The 18053-nt window shown below is 52.2% G+C and overlaps 4 protein-coding genes across 4 annotated transcripts; 1 reads left to right on the forward strand and 3 right to left on the reverse strand.

Annotated features, from left to right (window-relative positions):
* Positions 1-3629: 3629 nt before the first annotated feature.
* On the reverse strand, positions 3630-4594 carry PHYSODRAFT_499075 (hypothetical protein; the record flags this gene model as incomplete). Its single annotated transcript, XM_009529022.1, has 4 exons — positions 3630-3893; positions 4104-4240; positions 4313-4344; positions 4386-4594. Coding segments are annotated over 4 exons (642 nt in total), but the record flags the coding sequence as incomplete, so codon positions are not given.
* Positions 4595-7624: 3030 nt separating this feature from the next.
* PHYSODRAFT_407061 (hypothetical protein) lies at positions 7625-9546 on the reverse strand (the record flags this gene model as incomplete). The annotated part of the gene is made up of 2 exons (XM_009529023.1): positions 7625-8074; positions 8986-9546. Coding segments are annotated over 2 exons (1011 nt in total), but the record flags the coding sequence as incomplete, so codon positions are not given.
* A 130-nt stretch (positions 9547-9676) lies between these two features.
* Positions 9677-12942, reverse strand: PHYSODRAFT_301000 (hypothetical protein; the record flags this gene model as incomplete). The annotated part of the gene is made up of 3 exons (XM_009529024.1): positions 9677-11001; positions 11037-12536; positions 12681-12942. The coding sequence occupies 3 exons, from the start codon at positions 12940-12942 to the stop codon at positions 9677-9679; spliced, it is 3087 nt and encodes a 1028-aa protein (XP_009527319.1).
* Positions 12943-13931: 989 nt separating this feature from the next.
* On the forward strand, positions 13932-17516 carry PHYSODRAFT_498617 (hypothetical protein; the record flags this gene model as incomplete). The annotated part of the gene is made up of 2 exons (XM_009529025.1): positions 13932-15687; positions 17443-17516. Coding segments are annotated over 2 exons (1830 nt in total), but the record flags the coding sequence as incomplete, so codon positions are not given.
* Positions 17517-18053: the final 537 nt, after the last annotated feature.

The raw sequence follows: 18053 nt of genomic DNA on the forward strand, positions 1-18053 counted from the left end.
GTCTACAGTTGGCTAACGGAGACGTTCATTCCGACAGTCTTCCTTACGACCGATTACAATGGCACAGCTCTAGCGATGGATCATCGAGGTCTGATTGCAAGTAAAAACCAAGTGCTGGGCGGCGTGATCGTGGAGATAACCCAGGTCGTTCCAATGGTTTGTGACAATACCGAAACTTTTGTGAGACTGTATCCAATTTGCGGGGGTATGTATTCAGGCACGGCGTCTTCCACGTTCCTCGATATCGGCTTGAGTTCAGCCGAGGCTATCACGAAAATCTCGGACCTGAGAGCAAACGATACGTGAATAAATCATTACACCGAGCAGGTTCTCGTTACAGTTGCAGCATACAATGGCGAAGTGGACGGGGTTTCAATTACCAGACTTCAGATGGACTTCCGACAGTCTGGAACCATTGAGTTGAAAGCCCTGACGAAGGCAATACCAGACTACCGTGAACAAGACCTAGCGTTTGCTTACACTCTAGGGGCGACTTTCATCGCTCTGGGAATCTGGCTAATTATTTTTGGAGTAAGCTGTGGCGCCCCCTGCACGACTTGGTCGGAGTATCTGGTCAAAAGCAAATGACCTCTTTTGGTTCTGCATGAAGTTTGGAGCAATCCCCATTTACTTTGGTCTCCTGATTAAGGCGTTGAAAACAAACGTCGATGCCAACACTCCCGTGGAGTTGGTAATGACTGCAAGGGAGCCTGCGCGAAAGGCGCATGCTTCACACGTTGACAAACCTCGCAAGCACGGACGTACTTGCGCACCCATTTATACTGGTGGGCCCAGTAGAAGTCTCGCGTGAGAAGAAGGTATGTCTTCTCACGGCCCGGATGTCCCGAAGTCGGTGCATCGTGATACTCGTACATGATCCTGAGTCGCAGGTAATGGTCATTGGGCACGACAACGCGCTCCGCGTTGTCGTCGACTGCACTGTAGAGTAATAACCCGCCGTGCACCCGGGAACGGTGTGCACGAGCCCGAAGATGCTTCGGCAGCTTCTGACGAGCTTTGTCAGAAGGCGCTGAGCCGTAGGTCAGCAAGAGCTTCGCGTACGCGCACGACGCGGACGCGACCTTCACGTCGTCCAACAGTGACGACGTCGGGGTGCTCGATCGCATGGCGTCAATGGCATTGAGTCGTGGCGTAGTCAGGTCGACGCGAGAGCGCGTAGGCCACCACATTGAGTCTTCCGGGTTTGTACTCAACCCGGAAGTTATACTCTGCGAAGAATGAGAGCCGTCTCGCCATGCGTTGCGAGATGTGCGGTGACTTCACAGCCGTCCGCAGCGACGCGTGGTCCGTATAGACCACGAACGGTTTGCTTCCGAGTAGATACACTCGGAACTTCGCGAGTGCGTACTTCATGGCAAGGAGTTCCTTGTCATGTACCGGGTAGTTGCGCTCAGCTGGCTTCAGCTGACGCGATTGGTAGTAGACGACACGATCACGGCCCTCGTGATCGTGCTGCATCAACGCACATGCGATTGCAAAGTCGGATGCGTCACACACAACGTCGAATGGACGATCTTGGTCGGCTGACGCCAAGATCGGCGCCTCAGTCAAGCCCCGCTTGACTGCATCGAAGGCCTGCTGACACTCAGCAGCCCAAACCCACTCGGCGTCTTTCTTCAGGAGCTGTGACAGTGGGTGTATCATGCCTGCGTAGTCCTTCACGTACTTGCACAAGTATGTGGCCAAGCCAAGGAACTGCCGCAGTTCCTTGACGTTCGACGGCGTCGACCACTCATTGATCACTCTGACCTTCTCATGGTCAGGGCGGACACCGTTCTTCCCGACGAGACACCCGAGCACGGGTATCTCGCTCGCCCCGAAGATGCACTTCTTCAGGTTCGCATAGAGCTTGTGCTTGCGCATGAGCGCAAGCAGCTTCCGGTGATGCACCTTGTGTATCTCAACATTGCTCATCCCGTCCGCAGCCCGACTGTGGACGAACACATCGTCGAAGTAGCTCGGTGTGAAGTCGCGCACCGAGCGCAACAATCGCGTTACGCACCTGTTGAAGGTCGCAGGGGCGTTCTTCAGACCCTGCGGCATCACTAGCCACTCCCAGAGCATGCCGCTCGGCGTGCTCACAGCCGTGAGAGGGATGTCGCTCTCACGCATGAGGATCTGATAGAACCCATCGCGCAGATCAAGAGCACTGTAGATAGTGCTCCTGGCCATCGAATCGATGATGACATCTTTTCGCGGTATCGGTGTCTGCGCCGGTATCGTCGCATCGTTCAGCTTGTTGTACGCATGAACGATGCGCCAGCCGCCCTGTGGCTTCTTGACACAAAACGTCGGAGCACTGTGCGGGGATTTCGATTCCCGCACTTGTCCAGCTTTGTGACGACTCTCAAAGAAGTCGTCGATCGCCTTGACCAGCTCTCGCGGCAGTGGCCACTGCCGCGTGACACAGTACTTCGTGCCCGGCACGAGATCAATCTCGTGCTGGATGCGTTATCCTGCGGAAGCTCCGCAGGAATCTCTTCCAGGAGTACGTCCGCGTACTCCCGTAAGATCTCGTAGTAGGGGCTCGTCTTCAATGAGTCCCAGCTCTGCTCTTCAAAGCGCTCCTTCTTCGTCTTCGCACTGAGAGTGTCCTCGCTCTCAGTGGTGCTCTCCATGAAGAACTGCCTCGGTTCTTCATTCTCGCTCTTCGTTCTCTCGGCGTCCGAGAGAATGCATATTTGCTCGATGCGTCCATCGTGCAAGTCACGCGCGAAGCGCTTCCAGCTCATGACTGGAAGCGAAGTCAACTCCGACGCATGCGTCGGAGGGTTAGCGAGAGTCATCTCCCTGTACCGGAACCCGGCACAGGTACGCGTCAAGACGTTCAACGTCTCGACGTCCGGCTTCTCAGCCTCCGTCTGCCCGGCAGACATTTCTTGTTGCGTCTCGGCCCCGGGACGAGACTTGCGCAGCGATCTTCGCATGCGCCGTCTTCTTGTTTTGCGGATCCCGGCTCCGCTTGGTTCTTGACCTCGTCCAGGCCCAGCCGTGGACGGGTGTTCTTCTTCAGTACCGCCGGCGGGTTCATCCCGCGGGCGAGCGACTTCAAGCCCGGCGTGGTCGCCCGGCGCTTCGTCGTGCAGCCCGGCTGCACGACAGCATGCAAGTTTTTCCGGTGCGGGACGTTTGCAACCTTCCGCACCGCCTGCAGCGTCGGCTCCCGGAGCCGACACGCCATCTTCACATCGACGCCTGTTATTGGTGGAGCCCTCCATTACGGAGGGTGCGTCGGCTCCCCGAGCCGACGAATCAAATTCGTCCAAGCTATCGACTCCCGGAATCGATGCGACTTCAATACCTCGACGCCAACCATTGGCGGAGACCCCCATTACGGAGGGTGCGTCGGCTCCCCGAGCCGACGAATCAAATTCACTCAAGCCAACGACTCCCGGAGTCGACGGCGTTTCGTCACCTTGGCTCTTATTATTGGCCAGACCTGATCCAATCAGATTCGCGTCAGCCTCCACGGCTGAGGCGTGTGACTCGCCTGCGTCATCCGTGCCCCTTGAGGCCGGAGACTCTTCCTGATTCGCTGAAAAGCGGGTGTCGACCTCCGAGGTCAACACATTTCCATCATTAGCTGTCGGCGGCAACGCCGACGCTAGCTGCTCTTGGGCGTGTGCTCGCGCGCGCCCAGGGCGCTCCGGGACAGCGGTATTAGGCGCTGTCTCGAGGGGGGAGTCGCGCGTACCTGTCGATGCGTGCGTAGCGGCAACAGGGCCATCGCTCACTGTTCCGCTGTCGCGACCGAAGCGCACGAGAGTGCGCTTCTGCCAATCGATGACCGGATCATGCCGTGCAAGCCACGGCATGCCCAATACAATGTCAAACTTATCGTCCAGATCCAGGACGATAAAGGTCTCGACAAACTCTTGATCTTTATACGTGAAGCGCACGCGTACTATGCGCTTCTCGGTCTTCACGACGGCACCCGTTGTCAGTCGTACCTCCAACATACTTCGAGGTATCTTTAAATCCTCGAAGTTAAGCCTTGATAGACTTCGCAGTTGAACAAAGTTCTTCGACGCGCCAGAATCTACCAAAGCACGGAGTGAGCTGCTTGCTCTCATCGAGTTCACGTTCAGGATGACAAGGTCAGGCTTGTCATCTTGGTTCTTGCAGTGAGAATGAACCTCACTGGGGGCTGCAGTCCTCAGTGTCGCGTGTCCAAGGTCGACACGCGGAACTGCATTACCAGTAGGGCGCCCCGCGTCTACTGATGCCCAGCGTTTTTTGTTTGGTTGCGACGGTGCCCGGCACCGCCGCGATATCCACCCTGCTGGTGCACGGGGGCCGTGCACTCCCGAGCAAAGTGACCGACTCTACCGCAACGGTAGCATCGCACATTGTTTCCCTGTGACTACTGGGGTCCAGCAGTTGCAGCACTCGAGAGGTCCATGGGTTCTGGGCCTCCCGTCCTCACTACCGGGCGTGGCTGTGGCCTCGCCACATGTGCATGCAGCTTAGCCTGCCGCAGGCTAAACTCCTCCTGCATTGCAAGAGTAATTGCAGCTTCGAGAGTACTCGGGTACTCACGGAAGAGATAGGCACGTCCGCCAAGACATGACATGGCGAACGCAACCTTCGACAACGGGTCGACGATACGTCGAGCCGCAATGGCAGTGTCGAGATCGACAAGCCAACGGAGGAGAGGCTCGCCTTCTCTTCCGACATAGTTACTCACATTGAGCTTTAGCGATTGCGCGCGTGGTGTCGTCCCGGACGACACCGCGGTAGTAGCAGCAACATCGCGTTGCTCCTTCAGGATGAAACCCTGAGCAACACCGTGTTGCTCTGTCGGCGTTAGCGTACGCAGCATCGTAGCTACAGCCGCCTCACCAATGACTGATGACAGTCGTTGGAGGGCCTCCCACTCCGGATCCGACAGGTGGGGACAGTCAGCGCGTGCAACGTGAGTTGCAGGCGTAGTGGAGCTTTCCATGGGCACCTCTGTATCCATGGGAAGGTTCTCAGCTCCGCGTTCGTGCGGTGACGTACGAACTCAGGTAGTCGGTCGTTGGACGGACTACAAAGTGCTACCAGGTGTAATTGGCCTACTTTGGCCCACTACTTTAGCTTACACGTGTGCGCGTGTATGTGAGGAAGCGTAGCTTAGTTTAAATTAGAGTTAATTATACTCGGGCCTCCGAGTATAGATTAATCTAAATAAACGATCCAAATAATGTTTTTGGGTTAAAATGAGAACTGCTATTTTTGTTTTATGTTTCTGACTTCCTCTAAATGTAATATTTTAAACTAGGAATCTGCCAACGGCTGGTTGGCAGAATTCCAATGCTGTGCATGTCGCTGATTGGCTAAAAGATGCTGCTTTCAGCCAATAGGAATCCTAAGTCTCTATGGACCACCCATCGTGGTGATTCTAAATGTATGTAGCATTTGGTGTGTCTACACCGAGGTCGAGAAAGTCTTTCAAACCTCTAACAGACGTCGCGTCGGTTAGAGTTACAAGTGACTGTAGCCACTTGTGCGTGTAACCCTGTTACAAGTGGTGGCTGTATATTTTGTGACGTTCAGCTCGGCATTCTATTTCTGTGTGTTGGTTATTTTGAATTACGGATCTAACTGTGGTCCCTTTCATTCGGTCTGACCTTCTGTTCATTCGGTGTGGTTCATCCCAGGAACACACCCAGCAGACTTTATTCTGTATCGCAACAACTCAACTCGGTGCAATCCGGTCCGCCAAAGGTAAACGATACCTATAGGGGTTGACACAAGCACACACGCCAAACACCGGGCCGCATTAGTGCGATTCGGTGCGTCCAAGCGGTTCCAGGCCCGGGTCATTTAGTGTCCCGTGGGCTGCTTATCGCGTGGACAATCTCTGGTACTCCGAACCCGAATTCATTCGGTCCGGCATAGTGCGCTATACACCCTGGACGATAAAGGCGTTCACCCGCCTCGCCTCAACGAATAGACCTTCGTAAGGCAATACACCTACGTAAACGTTCAATTAACAATTCAAACCCATAGTCTCTAACATGAGCGATCGGATCCTGCGATGCTTTGTAATAAAACTCGTGTAAATCAGCCGATATGTGTTTTTGATAAAAATTATTAGATTTATAAGACCCTTACACTTGAAATTTGTATTGGCTCGATACCTACTTTTCTGTGGACCACATATTTGAAGCCCCGAATTAATCCCTATTGGGTTTCTTGTACTATAGAGTAGCACTACCAGGATAATCCAGTAGGTATGTACTGAGTTGTCCCCCACTGATGTGTCAATCGAATCTACTGAGCCAGTAAATATTTTTTTCCAGTTTACATAGTTCGTGTTGCGAACTTAGCTAGTATGCAACCCTGGATAACACGGTGATATTGACTGTACGCTGATGTGTAACGGGGTAAGAGATACCGTCACTAGCATATACTGTGGATAAGAGGAAGCTTGCGAGGAAGCTTGCAATAATAAGCTCAAGTCTTGTCTTTAGGGTAAAATCAACTCTGTTTATGTATGGGACGGGGACGGAGTCTTGTAAACCACTCAAATCTAAGTCTGCACCTGATTGGATGAAATGGGTCTGGCTCCCCACTTTCAACCAATCAGAACATGACAGCAGGTGACACGCTAGCCGTGTGACTGCACCTACTTTTGTGTATGTACCTATGTAACTTCTACCTACTTATAAATGGGCCCTTTACATGATGTCATTGCGGCTTCTCCATAGTGGCTCGATTTTCCCGTCGCCGTAGTGTTTGAGACTAGTTGTTAGATGTAGGAGAGGTAAGCGTGCCTCGAAATCACTACTATCTCCAATATCCGCAGCCGACCTTCGTACAAGTAAACTAGGCAAGAGCGCAACGTTGATTAGGAAGGATACTGTATAAAGATGCAGCTCTTGGAGGCCACGCCGCCTACAAAGCGTCTGCAAATACTGTGTGCATGCGGAGCAGACTCGAGAAGGCTTCTACATGTAGACCATGAAACGGAAACTGCACGCGCTGCTGCTCGTGCTAACGCTTTAGATGCAGAACGGTCATTCAATTGCTACATCAAATTTTACTAGATGTTAGCATCCAATCGAACATTACACAATAACGATTTAGACGAGTGGGGAATGCAGGCAAAGCCCACATTAAACGACCCTCCTCCACTTGGCCCAATAAGGACTGGATATCATTGACACCGCTTTGTGCCACTATGCAGCCGCTGCAACAGAGAAATTGACCGAGCTAGGGGTGGTATAACTGCAGCGTGCTGGTTGTTTCCGCACGCGAGAGTTAGGTCGTCACAGTGCTGATCTTCAGCCAAGGTTCGTTAGGCCGTTGGTACCGAACCTTCCGATACCCCGCCGGCGCGTGCCCGACTGGCAACGCAACCAATTTTATTTAACTAGATAAACTCGTAGCAGCCGACGCGGCTGACTAACTAACAATACACGCACTACCTCGACACGTACGCGCTGAACAACTTCGTCACCCTCTAAACCACTTGGACGTACACCACCCTGTGTCGTCGTTTCTTCGAGGCTTTACGCACACTGTCCACTTGAGCTAAGCTTTGGCTTATTGACGACACGGACTGAGCTCGATACCCTTGATAATTGCTAAGATGTTCCAGGAGGTTGCCTGCAGTCGATAGTCGGTAAGGGAGACACGATCGCAGCCGGATGCCGGAGCGGTTTCGCGTCTCGAATTCCTCGGAGCTCTGACAGAGTAAACTAGCAGAGTGGAGCAAATCGAAGTGCCGAGGGTCGGTGCTGTGCAATATTCCTGCTTTGTGGAGTAGGGCAATTATTCGTGATGTTCCTCGTTGAAGGCCATTCAACGCGACTGCCGTATTGAATAAATCAACTGCCATAATGACGATTACTGTCGTTGTAGACGACGCGTTCTGCATACTCGTAGCGATGTAAAAGGCGTTGAAGAAATCCACCGTGAAGATGACCCCTTCGGGCATCAAGTCTTGTCTCCGAAAGAAACTAAGTGAAACGATGTTCTTCATAATGACTTTCAAGACGGGGAGGAGAATTGCCACCACAAGTTCATATCCATTGTCAGCAGCAGCCTGGAACAGCACTTGGTACTCTGGATAAATAAGTATCAGCGAAGTTTGAGACGTAAGGAGTACGAAAAAGCTAAACAATTGCCCTTTGTGCTGCAAAACCTGGCGGACGGCGTGTCCGCCAACCACGAAATAAAATGCAGATACAATAAGAAGAAAGAACGGGACAGTCATTGTGATGTTCATGAACGGAATCGTGAAGAAAATCTTGTCAGCGATGAGTATCGACATCGCTGCGTAGCCCAACACCACCATTACTACAATCGCTGCAAGTTGTCGCTCCGACATTGCAACATCATCCACCAAGTGAAGAAGCTGGACGAGAAACGAATGGGACACAGCGCCAGATACAACTCCCGCGCGGATCCAGATTCCATAATTCACGCGCCAACCTTCAGCTGGGTCATGCAGCGGCACGGATTCTTGAGAGAGGACGAGAATTATCACTGGTAGTGGCGTTATTAGGCACACGAAAATTACGCGCCTCCACGAGGTCTTTCGGACGTACTCGTCCAGCGCGATCAGCCTCTCGATCGAGTATTTCCCGTGATGGCTAACCTGCACGGCCAGGAACGCTTGTTTCATTGTGTTGATTGCCGTTCTCCATACAGGTCTGGGAGGCGGACGTAGAGCACTTCTCGAGTTGTTCAACTAAGGTGGATACGCCGTCGTAGGCCACGCAACGCTAGCATCGTATTAACCAAATCCACAGCCATAATGAGGACCACAGTCGTTGTGGATGACGCGTTCTGCATACTGGCAGCGATGAAAATTGCGCTAAGGAAATCCACCGTGCAGATGACCCCCTGTGGCATCAGTTGCGCCCGATAGAAACTCAGCGACACGATGTTCTTCATGATTAGCTTCACAATGGGCGAAAGCGCTACCACCAAAAGTTCGCATCCGCCGTTAGCAGCGGCTTGGAACAGCACTTGGTACGCCGGATAAATGACCATCAGCAGCGTTTGGGACGCAAAGAGTACGATAAAGCGAAGTAGCTGCTCTTTATGCTGCAAGATCTGGCGAACACCTTCACCACCAACCACACAATAAAATGCACAGCCAAAAAGGAGGAGGAACGGGACAGTCATCGTGAAGTTCAAGAAGGGAATTGGGAAGAAAACCTGGTCAGCGATGAGTATTGACATCCCTGCATACCCCAGTATCATAATGGCTACAATCGCAGCAAGTTGTCGCTTCGACATGGCCACGTCGTCCACCAAGTGCTGAAGCTGGACGAGAACCGAATGGGACACAGCGCCAGACATGACTCCAGCTCGGATCCATACTCCGTAGTTGACGCGCCAGCCCTCAGCCGGATCTTGTAGAGGTATAGTCTCTAGGGAGGTAACGAATATTATGGCTGGTAGTGGCGTCACCAGGCAAACGATAACTACGCGAGCCCATGAGGTCTTTCGGGTGTACTCGTCCAGCGCGATGAGTCTCTCGATTGAATATCTCCCATGATGGCTGAATTGCATAGCCTGCCACACGAAACTCACTGCTCTGCATACCGATCTTTGCGGTGGGCGCGGAGCGTGGTATGAAGGTCCGTCCATTGTTTCTGACACATTGATCGGAGAGGTTGACAGCAACAACCTGCATGAAACTAATTAAAGTAACCTATCTTCTCAACGTCTGCAGCGCCTCGTTGCTCATCCTCTTATGATCCCCAATATGGAAAACGTTTCGCACTTGCTCCCGAATGTCGAGCGACTTGCCCTCCTTCTCCTTGGCCTGTTCGCCTTCAATCTCCGAAGTGGTTTTGCCCTGTTTTGCCGCCTCAATGTGTTTGTTGAGCGTGTTGTACAGCAGATCGAGGATTTTCGGTTCGAAGAGACCTTGCGGCAGATGAACTTTGGTCGGGTCCACGAGTTCAAGTCGGAGTTGAAGCAGTCTCGGCACGAAATACGCCTTCCTCCCCAATAATCGGCGGGCCTCCAAGCACGCTTCAAGCTCGTCTCGCTTCATGACTCGATAACACAAACTAGTTCGCTCCATTCGATCCAGTAGAGCCTTGTGGTCTTTTAACCGCTTCATCTCTCCATTGCGAGCATACACGTCGTCCCAGAAGACATACCAGAACGTGACGGCCGGGTGGGAATAAATGTATCGCAGTCGCAGATAAAGCGCGTCTAGAGCATCAGCGTGAGTGCGTGGCAGCCCACGTAACTTGGGGTGTATCTCCCGAACGCGCAAATGATGTTCCAGCTTACTACGCGGGAGGTGCGGCTGGTTGTAGACTTCGTGCCAGAAGCCGTCGCTCAGTGTCTCGTTTCCTCTCCGATGCTTCTCCTCCAGTCGCCGCCGATACTGCTGATCCTGAGACCGAAGCTTGTTGACGCCAGCCTTCCAGTCGGGCTCAGTCTGCGAGAAAATTCGGTGTAGTTCCTCACTTTCCTCCATGTCTGCGGTGAGTCCGATATGTTCTGGGCCTTTCGTGGTCTCTCGATGTTTGAGACTGTGGACGATGCCAGTGTTTGGCGCCACGGCATCCCCCTGGCCGTCTCGATACGTCATGGAGATGCTAAACTCTTCAGCCATAATGCGAGGGGTTTTGCCGTGGCCGTCCCACTCCGTCTCGACGCGAATGACGCCCCAAGTGTAGTAACATTTGAACTTGACCTTGGTCATCCTCGTTTCCGTGTAGGTTTTCCCGAACCTTTTGACTTCACAGATGCCGTCTTCTAGCGTTACTTCTTCTTCTTGGACGAAGGGGAACCGGATGCTGGTGGCAAGCGCACTAAGTGCTCGTAGTTTCTGCCTCACTTCACATCTGGTGATAATCCTTGGTGAAAAGTTAAGAAAAAATAATTTTGCCAAGTTCCGGTGTGTGCTGGCGCTGTCGTTTAGGTCGTAGTCATCCCGCAGTGTTATCACATCCTTCGACGCTTCCCCTTCCACTGCTTCAGCGTCACCCACTGCAGTTTGAATGCGGTCGTCGTAGACTATGATGCAGTGGAACGGGTACGGCTTGACGTACATTTTGCCAAAACCCGAGTGTCTATTACGCGGGGCGTCCACATCTCCCCAAAACACGTCCACACCTTCAAGAACATCCAGAACTGCTCGACGGGACGAACTGTGTACGGATTTTCTTCCCCTTTCCAGTGCGAGACAACACGATGAGCCCCTGAAGCTACAACCGCTTGCTCCAAGTCTGCTAGCCGATTAGCAATGGTGACACCCGAATAGTCATTTCCTAGCTTCGGCTCCGTTATCTCCAGCAGCGTCGCCTGCCAGAAGGCCTGCCACACCCGATGCTTCACCTCCTTGTCCGGGTTCCATTCGGGGACGATGTCCACCGCTCGAGCGTCTTCGATTCCTCGGGAAGTGTCGCTGAATGACATGAACCCGGTTGTATCCTTGATCCAGAGTCGGGTTCGCTTCATGGCGAGCATTATCACCGAGACCATGACGATCAAGTTCAAAACCTGCACGAAAACCGCAACCCCTCCCCAGCCTCGAAGCGAATTTGGACCGATGATCACTGCAGCGCAGAAGCACGTGGTGAAGGCCGCTATCTTGGAACTGATCTCCTGGACGTTGTTCATGGGGTCCGTGAAGGGTTTGCCTCTGACGGTGAAGATCACCACGAAGATATAGAGTGTGCAGATGAGACCCCCACGCAGCCCAGCGCTCGAACGCGTCGTACACACAATCAGAAACGCCAAAGAAATCTTCACACCGAGCTGCACGACCTTGTAGTGGCTAGAGCGTTGACCAAAGCCTGCGTATAGTGATTGATAGGGACAGCGCAGTTGACTGGGGTCTTTCGCAACGAGTTGTGCGTACACTTTGTCCGTGAATTCGACCTTCTCTCCGTCCAAGTTGTGGGTCATATTCGCGTTTTCGTGGGATCCCGTGGGCTTGTTCTTCTTGATCGCTCTGTAGACCATGCAAGGGAGCGTAAATGTAAAGCTACCCCAGATCACTACGGCCATCGTCACTGCCAGCCACCAGCCAGAGCCGTCCTTCATCCTCGTAATCACCAGATCCGTCGCGCCGTAGTGAGCGTCTTCGTAGTCCATCTTGGGCGCGGCACTGGCGGCGATCACGTCCAGACACAGCCGAGTGAGCGGCAGATACACCGTCAAGCACGCCGTGATGATGTACGTGAACATCTTGAACCGCGTGGCTTGCCTCACTGCCAGCGCCGCCCACATCGTGGCTTCGTGTCCGTGCCGCAGCTCCTCAACTCGACTGTGCATGTGCATTCCCGTCTTCAAGAACCACAAGTAGCTCACCCACACTGCGAGAATCCCCAGGATGAGAAACACCACGAACACGTTGGTAGCTGTCATTGGGTTCTGCAAGAAGGACGACACGTCCACGACGAAGACGTCGTAGAAGCGGCTAAACCCCCACAGAATCTTGCGCATACCGCTGCCAATGTCCGAGTCCGACAAATACGCGATCACGGGCACAAAGAGCCCAGCGAAGAAGAGGCCGGCGGTCTGGAAGAAATCACGGGCGATCTCCACTCGGAGCAGAGGTGGCAACCCCATGCGCTCGACCTAACCGAAGAACCCTGTGAGGGCGATAACTCGCCCATCTCGTCAAACTCGTTCGCAGCCTCTTTGTCGTCTTCACTTGGTCTAGTGATTCTTCGAAAGCCCCAGCTTACGAAACCAATCCCGCAGCTCATCTGGTGGGTCGTGTCTTAATCGGCTGAAGAGCAGCCGACTCCCAGCGCCATTGTAGCCTTCTTTACTCATGTTCTTGTAGGACCCCATGACGATGGCCAACATCATGTTCAGAAGGATCAGGCTCACAACGACCATGCAAGTCCAATAGAACACACCGGAGCCGGTGATGTATCGAATACTGTTGTAGTCAAATTCTCCAAACAGCATGTTCATACACGACTCCATTGAGTTAGAGGCCATGGAGAACTGCAGCACTTGCTTGCCGAATAAACTGTTTCCGATGAAGGAGAACGTGAGGAAGATGATCACGAAAATTAAGGCAAAGTCCACAAACTGGCGAAGAGAATTTATCACAGTGCGAGCGAAAATTGCGGTAGCGGGCAAAGTGCCGTAGTGTATCCAACTGTGCGAAACCAGGTCGAACCCAAGCGCAAAAGTCTGGATGTGATCACGCCAAGAGAAAAAACGCGGCGGCGTTCGGAGCTCCTTGAGGCATTGAAACTTCTCGTCACTTCGGAGTGCCTCGTGTTATCCGAGTACTTGGAATCGGTCGTCCCAGTCCTATACGCAAACTATATCGTGGTCATGGTGCGCCTGCCAAGCGCCCGTTATCACCTGGAAATGGATGGTATCTCGCACGATAACGTCAGCGAAAAAGTCCAAGCGGTCTTTGCCTACGCCCTCCTTGAATTTGTATCTTTCCTGATGATGGTAGTTGTACTGCAGCGAAGATGCGGCGTGAAGATACTTCATCACCTCGCATTTGTGCTGGAGAACCACATGAGGCTTATTCAAAATCAGCTGATAACGTGGACACTGCTCACGCTTGTCTCGCGCGTTGTGCACTTTGGTACGTACATTGATTAGATTGTCGTATTCCTCTCGTATTCCTCAGCAAAACCTCCAATTTAACCCTCTCTGTTGCTTGCAACCAGGCGTTGACTTCTCATTCTAGTTTGCTTGGCTTAAGAAGTGACAAATCGAAGGCTATACGGCACTTCGTCTAGACATGCTTCAAAAGCATAGTTTCATGAAAGAACTTGAAGCATAAAATGATGTATAGAGTCCCGTACCGCTGGACTACTTTTTGCTAAAAGTCTGGCTTAAACATGATGCTATGGTTCACCAACCAAATCTGAAGTCGACACCTAGACTTGTGCAAAATAGAAAGCTCAAATTAGTTTCGATGAAGACCACAAGACATCAAGAAGGACCTCGTTCAAAACGCTATGCTCGCTTCTTCATATGCGCCTGACGTTTTGGCTGGACCCTCGTACGCCTCTCACACGGCACCGTCTTCCTGGAGGTGGAGAGCCGTAGCTACCAAATTAAAGCACGCTTGGCTGACTACCCAGATTAGCCATCGCGGTAAATACTCGATTGAACGACTTGTCGCGCTGGACGAGTACGTCCGAAGCGCATCGTGGGCTCGGGTGATTTTCGTTTGCTTAACGACGCCGTTACCAGTCATAGCGCTCGTTCTTTCCCAAGAATTGGTGCCACTCCAGGATCCTGCTGAAGGCTGGCGCGTGAACTACGGCATTTGGATCCGTGCGGGCGTTGTGGCTGGTGTTGTAGCACATACAATTCTCGGTCAGCTTCAGCACTTGGTAGACGACGTGGCAATGTCGAGACGACAGCTTGCAGTGATTTTAGCAGTTATGGCGCTGGGCTATCCAGCAGCGTCGATAGTCGTCGCCGACAAGGTTTTCTTCCCGATCCCGTTCATGAGCATCACGATGACCCCACCATATATACTTCTTCTCGGTTGTTTGTTTTATTTCGTCGTTGGCGGGAGGATCGTCCGCCAAATTTTACGCCATCAAGGACAGATACTCCGCTTCGCTGTACTGATTGCAGCTCAAGTACTGATGCTGCTAGTGTATCCAGCACACCAAGCCCTTTTCCAAGCTGTTGCTGACAGTGGACTGGAGATTTTGGTCATTGCCCTGCTTCCTATCTTAAAAATCATCCTTAAGAATATTGTTTCTCTGAGTTTCTATCGGATGCAAGACCTGATGCCGGAGGGGGTAATCTTCACGGTGGATTTCTTTAACGCCTTCTACACCGCGACGAGTATGCAGAACGCGTCATCGACAACGACCGTAATCGTCATTATGGCAGTCGACTTGTTCAATACTGTACTAGCGATGGACAGCCTTCACCAGGGGGTAGTAAATATAATTGCGCTGCTCCAGAAGGCAGGAGCTCTGCAAAACAACGACCCTAGAAGATTTGACCTGGTGCACACGGCGTGTTTACTCTGTCGAGACTCCAACGAATTCGAGACGCAAAATTGCGCCGGCATCCAACTCCGATCCTGCCTCGCTTATCGACTTTCAGGTGCAGGTGAAGATCTTCTCGAACGGCTCGCCAAATATCCAGGATACCAGCCACACACCAGATCATCGATCAGCTACGTTTCTGGCAGAATTTCGACAAGTAAAGAGACCGCAAAAATCACGAAAAAACGGCGGTGGCATTGTGGTAGTCGGCGGAGTGCCACGATACAGCCTATCCAGGTAACAACCGCTTCAAACAAGCGCTCAAGTTTCGGCACAAAGCCGAATGGCTTCACCGCTGGCCCATTCCGACGGTCGGAGCTCCGCCAAGCACTCGAAATTCTATTCACCTCGGAATGCCTCGTGCTCTCAGAGTACCTGGAATCATTCGTTCCGCTGTTATACGCAAACTTTATCATGGTCATGGTGCACTTGCCAAGTGCCCGCTATCATATGGAGATGACTGGTATCACCAGCGATAACGTCGATGGAAAGGTCCAAGCGGTCTTCGCTTGCGCACTTCTGGAATTTATATCGTTCTTGGTGATGGTGCTTGTCGTGCAACGGAGATGCGGCATAAAGATACTTCATCACCTCGCGTTTGTACTGGAAACTCATGCCTTGCTTATTCAAGATAAGTTGATGACGTGGACACTTCTGACGCTTACATCCCGAGTTGTGCACTTCGGTTCGTATGAGTACAGTATGACTATGGTGCGATGATCTGTATGATGAACTAACTCCTTCTTTTGTTTGTATTTAGGTTTCGACTTCACATTCCAGTTCGCTTGGTTAGCGTGAAGTGAGAAGCCCCGACTACTTAAAACCCAAAAATCTCTACACCAGCGTGGAATTGAACCATCGAACCATGAGACTGGAGTCATGGAGACTTGAAGACCACGCAGGCAGCGGTTTTTCTCGGTAATCAAGGACATCTTGACATAAAGTACTGTGTGGCTATGGGGGCCGAAATGCCGCGCTTGTCTTCAATGAAGCCAACTATCTCGTTAACTAACAAAGCCAATCGCCCTCCGACATATCTTTCCCTAGGGAACCCGTCCAGTGTGTTTGCAATCAGCTCATGATACAAATGATGACGGTCGCTGACTGCAAGACAGAAATGTATTAACACCAGTGACGATGAGACTGCCGACGAATAATAAATAGACTGGAAGGTGGGCATCGCGTCTAAATTAGTTTGATGAGAGTCACAGCATATTCTCACCGCCACCTGATTGTAAGCTCAAGACTGCCCCATGATGTCTGCACGTGAAGTCTTGGATGGATCCGCATCCCCTCGACTTCCAAGAAGATTTTGCGGGTGTTGGGCGCAGTCAAGGAGGCGTGGTTGTTCACCCAAATCAGTCATCGTGGTAAATACTCGATTGAACGGCTCCTTGCGTTGGACGACTACGTCCGCAACACTTCGCTGGCCCGAGTTTTGTTCGTCTGCTTGGTAACGCCAGTGCCAGTGATAATCCTCGTTCTGTCCCAAGAATCCGTGCCACTGCAAGATCCAAAGGACGGATGGCGCGCAAACTTTGGCATTTGGGTCCGAGCCGGAGTTGTGGCTGGGGTCGTGACCCACACGATCATTGTCCAGCTGCAGCATTTGGTTGACGATGTCGAGATTTCAACGCGGCAGCTTGCCGCGATTTTGGTCACCGCCATGGCAGCCTATACAGCAATGTGTGTAGTCGTTGCCAAGCACATTTTCTTCCCGATTCCGTTCATGAGCATCACCATGACTCTGCCATATCTGCTTGTTCTCGCTTTTTTGTTTTATTTTGCGGTTGGTGGCCAAGCTGTGTGCAAGATTCTCCAGCACAAACGACAGTTGTTTCACTTTGCTGTATTTCTCGCTGCACAAACACTCATGTCAGTGATTTATCCAACGTACCAGATACTATTCCGAGTTGCCTCTGATAAAGGGTACGACCTTTTTTTTGGCCGTTGCTCTCATTCCCGCATTGAAAGTTATCATGAAGAACATCGTCTCGCTTAGCTTCCATCGGATGCAAGACCTAATGCCAGAGGGGGTCATTTTCACAGTGGATTTCTTTAACGCCTTCTACATCGCGGGAGTTCCTCCAACTCCTCTTTACGTCGGAGTGTCTGGTGCTCTCGGAGTACTTGGAAGCAGTCGCTCCGCTTTTGTATGCACATTACATCATGGTTATGGTGCACTTGCCTAGTTCTCGGTATCACCTGGAGATGACCGGTATCACCAGCGACAACGTCGAAGGAAAGGTTCAAGCGGTCTTCGCTTACGCCCTGCTGGAATTATTATCTTTCCTCGTAATGGTGGTTTTCGTACAGCGAAATTGCATCCTACACCACCTCGCGTTTGTGCTGGAGACCCACATGCCGTTGATTCAAGACAAGCTGATGGCTTGACGCTGCTCACACTCGCCGCCCGAGTGGTACACTTCGGTACGTAAATCGCTCGGAACCTAAGCAATGCTATCACGTCTTACTTATTTCTTATGTGCGAGCACAGGCGCTGACTTCACTTTCGCGTTTGCTTGGGTCAAGTGGCGCAGGTGGCAATACCCTCGTTACCCACGTTTTTCTTTCACGTGGTCGTGCCGGCTTGTTTGGTACGGCGCTAGCTGGCTTGCCTCCGTCTGCAGGGCTCAGGCCGCTGCTGCGTCCTCGCCCTCCGACAGATCCTTCCCACGCGGCTTCTGGCAATCTCTGTACGATCGGATATTCTGCGGTCCGCCAAAGATTGCGGCGTGCTCCGGCATCATACAGAGCTGCGGTCTTGGACCTGGAGCTCTGCACCAACGCACGAGTAGCATATCTGGCCGCATTTCCTGCTATATCAATCAAGCTGGCCTTCCAGTCTCCAGTATTAATAACAGCTCGAGTCTTTACGTGCTCGAAGCGCACTGTCCGGGTGTTCCCACGAGTATTGAGCAGCAGCCGATTCTTGACCGGAGAACGCGAGGACGTGACCCAGCGGTCGCGCATCCAGTCGATCACCCACCAATTCATCGCGTTCGCGAGCAGTTCACTGTCCGAGAAGATCATGAGCGTCTCCCTGTGCACAGGATCCTCGTCATT

Source organism: Phytophthora sojae (genome assembly GCF_000149755.1).
Source record: "Phytophthora sojae unplaced genomic scaffold PHYSOscaffold_4, whole genome shotgun sequence".
NCBI classification, from domain to species: Eukaryota; Oomycota; class Peronosporomycetes; order Peronosporales; family Peronosporaceae; genus Phytophthora; species Phytophthora sojae.